This window comes from Zootoca vivipara, chromosome 11 (assembly GCF_963506605.1).
Source record: "Zootoca vivipara chromosome 11, rZooViv1.1, whole genome shotgun sequence".
Lineage (NCBI taxonomy): Eukaryota > Metazoa > Chordata > Lepidosauria > Squamata > Lacertidae > Zootoca > Zootoca vivipara.
This window is the reverse complement of record NC_083286.1, coordinates 10,336,445-10,348,744: the sequence shown is the minus strand read 5'-3', so window position 1 is coordinate 10,348,744 and position 12,300 is coordinate 10,336,445. Positions and strand designations below refer to the sequence as shown.

The 12,300-nt window shown below is 41.5% G+C and overlaps 1 protein-coding gene across 1 annotated transcript in view; it reads left to right on the top strand.

The window, feature by feature from the left end:
- Positions 1-390: 390 nt before the first annotated feature.
- The window catches only part of CNTNAP4 (contactin associated protein family member 4), a 250,325-nt gene continuing 238,415 nt past the window's right edge, over positions 391-12,300 (top strand). Inside the window, exon 1 of the mRNA XM_060280113.1 lies at positions 391-751. Coding sequence (XP_060136096.1) covers positions 667-751 — 85 coding nt within the window. The 5' untranslated portion in view covers positions 391-666. The remainder of the gene's footprint in view (positions 752-12,300) is intronic.

The window sequence follows — 12,300 nt, the reverse complement described above, 5'->3', positions numbered from 1 at the left end:
CATGAGAGCAATTCCCGATGTTAAACTGTAACATTCTCTTCCGTTCTTGTCAATGGTGTGGCAGCTGAAAGTTGTCATTAAATGCAGACTTCAGTGAAAAAGGATGGTCATAATGGAAACAAATAGGGTGGGGGGAATCTTCCTTGTTCTCTTGCTCTTCCTCTGTTTCCCTGCTCCCGCTGCATGACTATAAAGAATTGGGAACAGTCATAATCCAGGCAGGGAGGCTGTACAGGCACACATGTGCAGGCTGTTCTCTTTATTGTCTGGCTTTCATCATAGACTCACATTTCCTACCTGTCACCACAAGGGGTGTCCAGGACACATTATGAACGTGAAGCTTCAGTAACCAAACTGTACAGGGTAGTCGAGCAGTTTAGCTCTGAGTGATTCTGTGAAATTAGAGGAGAGATTCTTGCAGCTGCTCTTCGGGGATTGCTGTTGTTGGTGGGGGGAGCAGACCTTGTGGTGCGTGTGTGTGTGTGAGAGAGAGAGAGGGAGCGAGAAGATGCAGAGTGCATTTGACTGAGCTCCTTGGCTACTGGGGAAGCACTGAAAAGACAGGCAGAGAGAGAAAGAGAAAGGAGAGAAGAGGAGGCAAGGACAGGACTGAAGTGCCTGTTTCCTAATACTCTGGCACTTTTGGGTGCCTCCATCAATGAGAACATGGATTCTTTCACGGAGACCTTATTCAAGCTGCTGTTTCTGGTCCCTTTTCACCATTGGAATATATTAGTAGCAGGGAACAAATGTAAGTATTGCATGTGGATTTTTTAAAACTTGTACCAGATTGTCCTGATAAACTTACAGCTTATTATAATGAGATCTAGACTTTAAAAGGCAGTTCTTCAAAGAAATCAGTGCTGCTGGGGCAAAAAAAATTACTAACAGCAGGTAAATGAGATGAAAATGTTCCAGGGGCTCAGAAATGCAATTTCCCACATTTCATCGTTTTTACCAGACTGCAATCAGAGCGCAGTGTGGACTAAGCCATGCTCCAAAATAATGTGCAATTTGCATTTCACTATTTAACTGCATGTTCTCATTTTATTTCTTTTTCTAAAAAAATATTGCTACCCATATATCAGCACAGTATTCTGCAAGGAGTTAAGTCATTTATGGAGATTAGAGGCACACTGATATTTGCTGTGCTACTGCTGCTGCTGCTCCATCAGCTTGGCTTTTAGCAATGTATAATTTCCCCCGTATATCCATGAATTATGAGGAACTCCTTTGTACTGTGGAGCACAAGTGCATGGCAAATGTAATTGAGGAGCGAATGTTGAGAACGAGATTTTACAGGATGCTCATCGATTACGAAAAGGTTAATGTTCATGTGTGACCAGAGTGTTAGCTATAGCATGTAAAGTCCCCCCCCCTCAATAAAACCTGGATATTAGAATTGTAAAGAAAAGCCTACTGAAACTCTCAAACTTAAGAGTCACAGCACAATCCTATACACACTTACTTAGAAGTAAGTAGTACCACTATGCTCAATAGGGCTCACTCCCTGGCAAGTGTATTCAGGATTGCTGCCTCAGCACCCTAGAATTTGGGGTAAAAAGCTTCTAAGGCAGAATCAGATATGACTGTCTGGTATGTACAAAGCGCATCACAGACGAATGTCTGAGTGCGTTCAGTTTTATGTACTTGATCATTGATCTCAGGGGTCCTCAAAGCCCTCACAAAAGATAGGCTTCATTTTGCACCAACACTGCAAAGCTACAGTATGCATGTCTATTCAAAAGTAAGTTCCATTGAATTCAATGACCTAGCTGCTGTTTAAAAAATTGCATACTTCTTTCATTGGAGGTGCCACATGTGCAGTGTGGGAATCAGAGTGAAAAAGCGGTGTCTATAGTTGGAGGAACCAAGTGTTGGGGCTGGTAGGAATTCATGAATAACATTATACCACTCTTCGAAGGGGGCAGCTCCTTGAGAACATCTAAGCCAGGCATAGGCAACCTTGGATCTCCAGATGTTTTGGAACTACAACTCCCATGATCCCTGACCATTGGCCCTGTTAGCTAGGGATCGTGGGAGCTGTAGTTCCAAAACATCTGGAGAGCCAAGGTTGCCTATGCCTGATCTAAGCAATAGATGTGGAAAGTGGAAGTTCTCTGATTTCATCAGGTGCTTTGTGCTTTCAAGGCTTAGAACTGATATATGCTATCACAAAAACAACAGATGCTCTGCAGGACCAAACTGATCTTTTGTTATCATCCAGTCATGCCACCTCATTTGACATTCAAGTGCACAGAGGAATCCTGAACATGAATAACAAGTTCTTCCTGATAGCCCCCTACTGCAATTTATCCAGATTTGGTGGTGGTGGTGTGTGTGTGTGTGTGTTTAGAAACAATTTCTTCATCCTCCTGCTTTGTGCACTTCATGAATTCAAAAGGCTATCATAACTGAATCTCACATTAATAACATTTTGCACTATGAACAGAATTAAATCGGATGCTTGTGGAAGACGTACTAAATCTATAGCAAAATAGGACAGGGAACTATAATGAAACAGCAAAGCACTAGAGGTCACTCTTACAATTTAGGAAGCAAGGCTCGGAGACATATATATATATATACAGAGAGAGAGAGAAAGCAAACATCCTCTCAGCACAAAATAATGATGGATAAAAACATCAAATATGTGGATGGATTACCGCATTTACTTTCTGACACTTTGAGACAACAAAATACTGGTTTATTGAATGCTAGGAAGATACCGCTTTTCATGTGCAGCAATAATGCCTTTGCGATCTAGTGAATAATAGTCATTCTTCAAACATACAGGTGAGGAATGCAAAAATCAGTGAGTTTCTTCAGCTTTACCTAGGGGATTAATATTATAATTTTCAAAACAACTAATAATTTTCCCAAAGACTTTGGTTGGGTAGGACTATATTGGTTCCATGTATTATCCTTCTCTGTTAATATCAGTGTCCTCACAACACCCCGTCCTATATATTCCCATTGCACATCAAAGTTGCATTATACTTTTAATGCCATGCCCTTTCTGTGATAATTGATGGATATACATCCCTGTGACCTTTTAGTGAAAATTTTTCAGGAAGTATAAATGTCTATTTATAATTTCCATTTTACACATCTGCCTTGGACTTCCAATTTTGATTCAGCTATTACATTCCTTGCATATAGAAGTCACAAAAGTATATAGTTGAGTCAATAAACACCAATGCTTCAAATTAAGTGCTACAGTGTTCTTACATGTGTAGCTTTAGTTCAATCATGTTGTTGTTGTTGTTGTTGTTTAGTCACTTAGTCGTGTCCGACTCTTCGTGACCCCATGGACCATAGCACACCAGAGCATGCCTGGCATGCTCAATCATATTACCCTGATGTAAAACACTGTGCTTAGTGGGGCTTACTCTCAAGGAAATGGATATAGGAGTGACACTTTCTTTAAAGAGGCAGGGTATAATTATTATTCCTGGGAAGTAAACAAATAAATACACGTGGAAGGATGTGCATGGTGAGAAAGAAGTGACTCTCGGTGATTTTCTTTATGAAGGACCTCACCTTTATGCTGAGAAATAAGATGATACTCTCTAATTCTAGATTAATATTTCATTCATATGGGATCCTCTGATGCTAAGACCTTGAGATCCACTCTTAGTTTTTTGGGTTTTTTTTAAAAAAATATATATAATTCCTGTCCTTGCTTAGGGCAACTATTAGTGAAATAATCGGTTGCATCAAAGTCCTATTCAGAGTAGACCTCTGAAAACAATGGACTTAAGTTAGTCATGGCCATTGCTTTCAATGGGTTTGCTCTAATTACAACTAAGTTACAACCCAACTGATCTCTCTTACTGACAGTTGACTTTGCCATAATTGCATCAATTCAAAGCTTGCCAGCTTTGAGAGAATATTTTACAAAATTTGAACAGACCATTTTGTTCACAGACCCTTGTTCACATATATCATTGTTCTGAACATTTCTAGCATGAGTCAGAGATAATCCACCATTGAAAACAAAACTAAAAAAGGTACATGCATATTTAAGATATCAGAATTTGGTCTGCCTTATCAAAAGAAGCCTAAATGTATGACTTTGAAAGGCACATATTTTACTTGTTTCCTAAATATTATTGAAAGTTGGGATGCCAAGCATGGGAAATATTGTTAAAGAAGCAAGCAAAAAAGTTATATCTACCTAGAGAATTCAAACTTGCAAAGCAATTCAAAAACACACAAGCGTTACAACCAATACAACCATAAATAAAAAAATGCAAAGGGTTACAACGAAGCATTCAGAGTACATATGGGAGTTTTGCCAGTAGAGCCACTTTAGGTCTCTTTTGTTTTTATTTTCTTTTTCAAAGTTTATTTTTATTTGAAGATGGTTCCACAGCAGTTTATCAGCCAGTTAGTATTACAGCACCTACCTCTGAACCAGAAACTGTGACACGAAACTTTGATATGTGTGACAGCGCCTTTGAAACTCTTTAGAAATGAAGTGTTATGTAAAACAAAATTAAACTTCATAAACATTTCAAGTCATCTGTGACTGAAATTTTTCAGATTAGTTTGATCAATGTGCAGAAACGCAACTGCCTATGCAAATATTTTTCACGCAAGATGTCTTGCAATTTCTGCAGAACAGAGCTTGGGGGAGGGGGCTTTTAACCGATGACTCCTCTGTATTCATTGCATGATTTAAATCCTCAAACCAACAAATGCAGTTAACTTGGTTTTTTGGTTGCAAGAGTTTTTGTGGCACCTTAAAAGCAACCAGATTATTGTGACATGAGCTTTCATGGACTAGAGCCGATGAAGTGGATCATGAAAGCCTATCTGAAAATCTCAGTCTTTAAAGTGTGATAATACTACTTCTTTTACCAGTATAGTGTTGTTGTTGCTTAGTCGTCTTAGTCGTTTTTGGCTCTCTGTGACCCCATGAACCAGAACATGGCTTGGAAACTCTCACTTTCTTCTCAAAGCTTCTCCTTTTTTTATATCTATGGAGTTTTCTTGGCAAAATACTGGAGTGGTTTGCCAGTTCCTTCTCCAGGTGGATCACATTTAGTCTAAACTCTCGGCTATGACCTGTCCGTCTTGGGTGGCCCTGCACGGCATAGCTCATAGTTTCTTGGAGTTATTCAAGCCCCTTCGCCATGACAAAGCAGTGATCCATGAAGGGGCAGTATAGTGTAGGGCATCCTCAATTATTCTATTGGCAGGATGCTGGTTAGACTAGCAGTGCAATCCTGTAAATGAACCATATAAGGCAGACTCAAGAGTGTTTTGTCCATGTGCCCTTCCTGTGATTTGTGCCCTCACCCGATGCCCAGCCATACCGACTCTTGACACCGGCCCTGAGGACAAGGAGCTGAAACCAAACACTTTGTACAAAAGGTGGGCTTTAGGAACATAGGAAGCTGCCATATACCAAGTCAGACCACAGTCCATCTAGCTCAGTACTTGCCTACACTGTCTGGCAGAGGCTCTCCAGGGTTTTAAGCAGGGCCTCTCCCATCCCTACCTGTAAATGTTAGTGATTAAAACTGAGACTTTCTGCATGCAATGCAGGTGCTCTAGCAATGGGAAGAAGTATTCCCATAAGGTGTCCTGAGACAGACTGAAAAAGCACAGCGCAGGAGTGGTTGCAGTTTAAGAAAGCTAAAGACTTTGAAATGATTGAGCATGGTATTGCTGGAGGAGTACAAAGTCCTAGGCAGGGATATACCAGGAGGAAACTGGGAAAGTTAAACAGAAAGCTGCAATTCATCAGTGAACGAACAGAGACCAATGGAAAGAGCAAGAAAAGAGTGGCAATAAGAGAATAAGTGAACTGCAGTGTTGAGGTTTATCATTCTTTTCAAAGTTCTGGTTTCCAGGCGAAAATCTCCACACATCTGGCCATAAATAGTTTTGTCCACAGGACCTATTTTTTATTTGCCACAAACAACTGTAAACAAAGGGAACCAACTGAAGTTGCTTTGCTGGAGATGCTTAAATATATCATGAATTACTTGAGCAGATAGCTTTCAATTTCACCACCAGACATACAAGTATTAGCTAGAATCCACAAACTGCTAATTTTGGGATTACCTACCGGAGGATTACCTGGGGACGAGCAATTATTGAATTGTTTGCTTGTATTTGCAGATTATACCATAGTTTTCATACACCATGCTTATGAATGTATTCACTCACACCTGCTAGCTAAGAAACAGAATGTGGGAATTTGGCCCTCATTGGTAAATTCTGAGCAGTTCTGAGCATGCAGCTTCTAAGCATGCCTCTGTATTATATAAAGATTTTTAACAGGATGAAAACTTGTTATTCTTGGTGTCCCATTTATGGATCCTTTTTTTCTGGATATGCTTTGTCGGTGCTTTTTTCTCTCTCTAAAAATGTTTAGGGGTACTCTCATTTTCCTACTCATGTTGAAATACTGCCCTTCAATGAGACCAAACTTAGATTCACAAAATGTTTAGGGGTATGCGTCCCCCTGGATCCCCAAGGAAAAAGCACTGTGCTTTGTACCTTCCCTGTAGTTTTGTTTATAATCTAGATTTCTAAGTGAACCATAACCAAAAGAGACCACAATCAGCAGTGTTCCATTTGATGAGAACTTCCATGGACTTTGTTGTTGTTGTTTAGTCATTTAGTCGTGTCCGACTCTTCATGACCCCCATGGACCAGAGCACGCCAGGCACTCCTGTCTTCCACTGCCTCCCGCAATTTGGTCAGACTCATGTTTGTAGCTTCGAGAACACTGTCCTACACTATTGTAGTCCGCCCAATATGTAATTTAAATGATTCCATATTAGGGGTGTGCACTGACCACAAAATTATGTTCAGACCTTGATTCATTTCTTCGGGAAGCAGTCCAACTTCATCTGAGGTGCTTCAAAGGCTACTGAATAGGGATCAGGGCCCATCCGAACTCACTTCACATCCCACCCCAATTCACTGCTGTGAACTGAGAAAACAGTATAATCCTTTTACCCTTCTGACAGAAGTGGATGAAATTTGCAGGCATACTAGCCCCTCAACACAGGATAAAAACTGTCAAATTAATGGCAAAAGAATCCAGAGCTTGTGTGCATCTATAACGTTTTAGTATTTTGATAGAGCTAGGTGAAATTTGCAGGAGAATAGGTGCATTCTTTTCCTGCAAGGACAGCTGTTAAAGCTGAAACCCCTTAATTCCACCCCCACCCCCACCCTCCAAGTTGTGGGAAAATTGCAGACATGAGAGAGATTATTCTGACGAAGAAGCCTGCCAAACAGCAGACAAATAGGTCCAAGCGATTTGGGAGAGGCACTTTTCAAGTTGACTTGGAGTGGGAAAGAATGAAAAAGAAATTCACTTTCAATGCAAAATCATTGCCTGTGAAAACAACCTTGACGTGTCATTCACAACAGAGCTCTTCCTCTGCTCTCCCCATCCTGGCATCTTTCTCAAGCTTAGTGACATAGTTTTGCTCTTGCAAAGCTGCTCCTTCCCCTGATAGGATAAGGATACAATAAGAGCCTGCTGAATTAGGTCAGTGGCCCATCTAGTCCACCCTGTTCTCATAGTGGCCAACCAGATGCTCATGGCAAGCCCCAAATTGGGACTTGAGTGCAACAGCACTCTCTCCACATATGATTATCAACAGCTGGCATTCAGAGGCATATTGCTTCTAACAGTGGAGGCAGAATATAATAACCTTGGCTAGTAGCATTGAGAAGGGGCATAGGAGCATAGGAGAAGGGGACGACAGAGGATGAGATGGTTGGACAGTGCTCTCAAAGCTACGAACATGAGTTTGACCAAACTGTGGGAGGCAGTGGAAGACAGGAGTGCCTGGCGTGCTATGGTCCATGGGGTCACGAAGAGTCGGACACGACTAAACAACAACAAGTAGCATTGATAGACTTATCCTCCATTAATTTGTCTAACCCTCTTCTGAAGCCATCCAAGTTGGTGGCCAACACTACTTCCTGGGGGAGCAAATTCTATAGTTTTACTATGTGCTGTGTAAATATTTTGTCTATCCTGGATCTTCTAGTATTCAGCTCGATTGGATGCCCATGAGTTCCAGTCTTACGAAAGAGGGAGAAATGTTTCTTCCTACCTTCTTTGTCCATACCATGAATAATTTTAGACACCTCTATCATATCTAAATTTATCAACCATGGAGGAGCTTCCCATCTGTCATCTGGCTACGTTTTTGGTAAATTTAGAGATACCGTGTTGCTTTTAGTAGATACTTGCCTGCAATATCATCATCATCATCATCATCATCATTAGTCTGAATTTCTGAAATGCCACGAAGCACTTCAGGGCTTCCTGTTTCAAGTTGTGCTGGCTCGTACAGGTCCCACTTTGTCACAGACAAGCCTTAAATCCCCCTGAGACACTCCACTTCAGTTCAGATTTGGTATTCATCTGGATCTGATGCAAACTCCGGCTGTATATCTGGTTGCTTTTGTGATCAAGACAGCAACCAACTACTAGACAGCTGTTTAAACTCTTTTTAAATTCTGTAAACAAGCATAGTTCCCTCAGCAGCCAATACAACCTACTGTATGTGTGAGTGGGGTACATCCTATGTATGAGTAGTGTGGCTTTTATTGTGTTTGCCAACCAAATCTTTGCTCCTCCATAAATTCCTTTCATAGAACCAAGAACTGCAATGGGGTTTTCCATCAAGCTGGAGTGAAAAAGAGACATACCCTTGGTCCCACATCTTCTGCTACATCCCTGACAGTAACCCACAGCCCTCCATGTATTAGTGGCTGGATTTTTGCACCGGGAAGCCTTTTCTGCTGGTGAAGGTTCCCTGCATGATCTAGAACCCTTGTATTCCGGGGTTCTAAATCATGAGGAGGGCCCTACATGAGTAGTGCAGGATTTCTTTTTCAGACATTTGTATTCTATTTCTCCCTCTTATCCTTTGTGTTTTCCCAAAAGTTGTGATAGGCAAGAGTGGAACAGTTAAGAGTTAGCCTCAAAGGCTAATTGGAAAAAGCCCAATTAAAGCAAAACAAAAGACACCTCAAGGAAGTTGAAAAGTACATGGCTTAGTCAAACTAGCATGAAAAATTCTCTCCTAGTCCCCATGAAAGGCAAACAGCTGAGTGCATGCTGTTCTCCACCAAATTTCACATTTCCTAAATGTGCCAATGCAGTAGGGTATTAGAATGCATTTTTTAAATGTGTATCTTGAGAAAAGGAAAAATACACTTGGAAATATGTACTTTGGGGTGGGGGGGGGATATGTTTTAAATATACCTATTTAAATGTATGTTTTTGTTTGGATTTAAAACAAAAAAAAGTAGAATAATACTGAAATGGAAGGGGGCAGGCGTATGACGTGCAAGTCACATAGACCTGAAATATACTGATTGTTTTTTAAATTCCAAATTCTATTCCATGTCTCCTCTTTCCTGAAGGGGAATGGGTCAGCCCTGCATTGTACTTTGAAGGCCAAACTTTAAAAGGGTGTAATGCCAGAGGTAGGCAACCTAAGGCCCTGGGGCCGGATGCAGCCCAATCGCCTTCTCAATCCAGCCCGCGGGCGGTCCGGGAATCAGCATGTTTTTACATGAGTAGAATGTGTCCTTTTATTTAAAATGCATCTCTGGCTTATTTGTGGGGCATAGGAATTCGTTTATTCCCCCCCCCCCCATAGATGATAGATAGATAGATAGATAGATAGATAGATAGATAGATAGATAGATAGTCCGGCCCACACATGGTCTGAAGGACAGTGGACTGGCCCACGGCTGAAAAAGATTGCTGACCCCTGGTGTAATACAAGAGGCTTAACTATTCCTACACCACTGAGAGAGCCCTGGTTCTGAACTTAAAGCCATATAGAATGCTGCAGTAATCTACAATGCTGTGCATGCAGACTGTACTGATTTAGATGCTGTACACATTCTGTTCTAAAATAAAGTTCTGGGACTTTTAAATGGGAGCACTTCCGCTGCCTGCCTCTTCTTCTTGGTGCCAGTGCCAGTCTCTTTTTGTACACTGGAAACATCATGCGACACAAGCTGAATCACATAGTTGGCATCTTTGGATTATTTATTGATTTATTATTAAATTTCTATACTGCCTTTCATCTGAGGATCACAGGGTGGTTTACAACAGAAAAACACACAACATAGTAACCAGGGCCATCCTTCCTATTGGGCTGGCTGGCGCGATGCGCCAGGGCACCCGCCCAGGAAGGGGCGCACCAAGGAGGCACACAGAGCCGCCCGTGCCCATGCCTCCATCTCCGCCTCCGCCTCACCTGCTCCTTTCCCAGCAGCGGTGGCTGAAGTGAGGCGGCAGCAGCGGCAGCAGAGCTGCCTGCGTCGGGGGGAAACTGGACCAAGGGCAGTGCTATCTGTGCTCGCTGTGACTAGAAGGAGTGTGGGCAGAAGGTAGTCCAGGTCCAGGTCCAGGTTTCCTTCAACGGCCGCTGCTGCCATCTCACTTCAGCCGAGCAGGCGGAGGCAGAGCACAGCTGGCAGTGCCCCTGCCTGCCGTGCCATGCCTCTGGCTGCCTGCTGCACCTGGCCCTGCCCGGCGGAGGGCGAGGGGTGCCAGAGGGATCATTGCACCATGGCGCCTGGTACACTTAAGATGGCCCTGATAGTAACAATATAATTGCAGATTAAAAATTAGTAAAAACTATGAACCCTGATGACTTCACTGGAATTTCCATAAAAGCAGGAGTGGGTCTGAAAGACTACATTCATTATCTACAGTGAATTTGGGTTGTGGCTCACTAGCAAAAGAGGAGCATTGACTGGTAGGGGGGGGGGAAATGATACTGTTTATATTCCAGGTAATGAGTACCTTCAGTACAATAATTTGAAATGTGATTGAAGCCTGGAAACATTTGGATTTTTAAGTAGTTTTAAATTAGTAACTACAGAATTATGAATTAAACACCATACCTATATAATAAGAGCAATGATGGAAGCTACCTTAAGGGCTTAAATCATAAGGGATAAAAAAGTAAAAACTCTATCCAGCTGGGAAGCAGGTCTACTAATTACATTTTTATTAAGTGTATCTCATTACTTGGCACTACTCAAGAATAAGATATGTCCTGTTTCTAACTGGTGGAGGGTCTGTTTGTTTCTGCTCCAAATCTTTTCACCATTAATAACATTTGCATATGTGTCCTTGAGAAACAATTAGATTAGAGACTGCATGTGTGCAAATATTAATATTATTCTGAGCATTTGTTGAGCATTGTGCACTCTTCACTCTTGGATTTCTTATTAATAATTGCAACAGATTGCCAAGAGCCTTTCAAAAATACAACTGTTTTAATGTCATTGGATGAAGGTTGCATTATTGACTTGTAATTATTTTTTGGTACATTTGATATCATCCAATAACTTGTGTATGTTGGATTCCAGCTCCCATAAACTCCAGCCGACGTGGCCAGGAATAATGAGAATTGTAGTCACATCTGGAAAACATAGGGTCCTCATCTCTTGAGTCTGAACCGGGGAATCTGTGACCCTCAGGATCAGGGTTTCACAAACCTGGGTTTCCAGCTGGTTTTGAACTACAATTCCCATCATCCTTGACCACTGGTCCTGCTAGCTAGGGATGATGGAAGTTGTAGACCAACAACAGCTGGAGACCCAAGTTTGGGAAGTCCTGTTCTAGGTGTTGTTGAACTGCAACTGCTATCATTCCTGACCATTGACCATGTTGGCTGGAGCTTATAGGAGCTGAAGTCTGACAACATCTTGAGAGTCACAGGTTCCACAGCCCTGCCTTACACAAGTAAACACAGGTGGTTTGTTATTTATGGTATTTGTATTGCTGCTTAATTAGCATTTCTGAGCAGTGTACATAAAAACAAGCTATACAGAGACTAAAATAATTAAAAAGATCATAAACTCAGGCATATACCCAAACACTTTCTTAAAATACCTGTTGAAGTAAGAAAGTATTTGCCGTGTGCCTGAAGTTCATTGAGGAGGGTGCTGCACGAAACCACTGTAAATGACATAGCTGCCAAGTTTTCCCTTTTCTCGCGAGGAAGCCTATTCAGCATAAGGGAAAATCCCTTTAAAAAAGGGATAACTTGGCAGCTATGGTAAATGACACGATCTTTTGTGAGTCCTCATTCCTTTAATAATTCAATCTTATTGAAATGGGAAAACTGACTTGATCAACTTGCTCTGCCATTCTTCTCTGATCATGTTGATGGACTATGCCGAAATGGCTAAAATGACCAGAAGAATCAGAAATCAGGAAGACCGAAATTTTAATAAGGAATGGGGGGAATTTATAACTTATTTTAAAGACCATTGTGA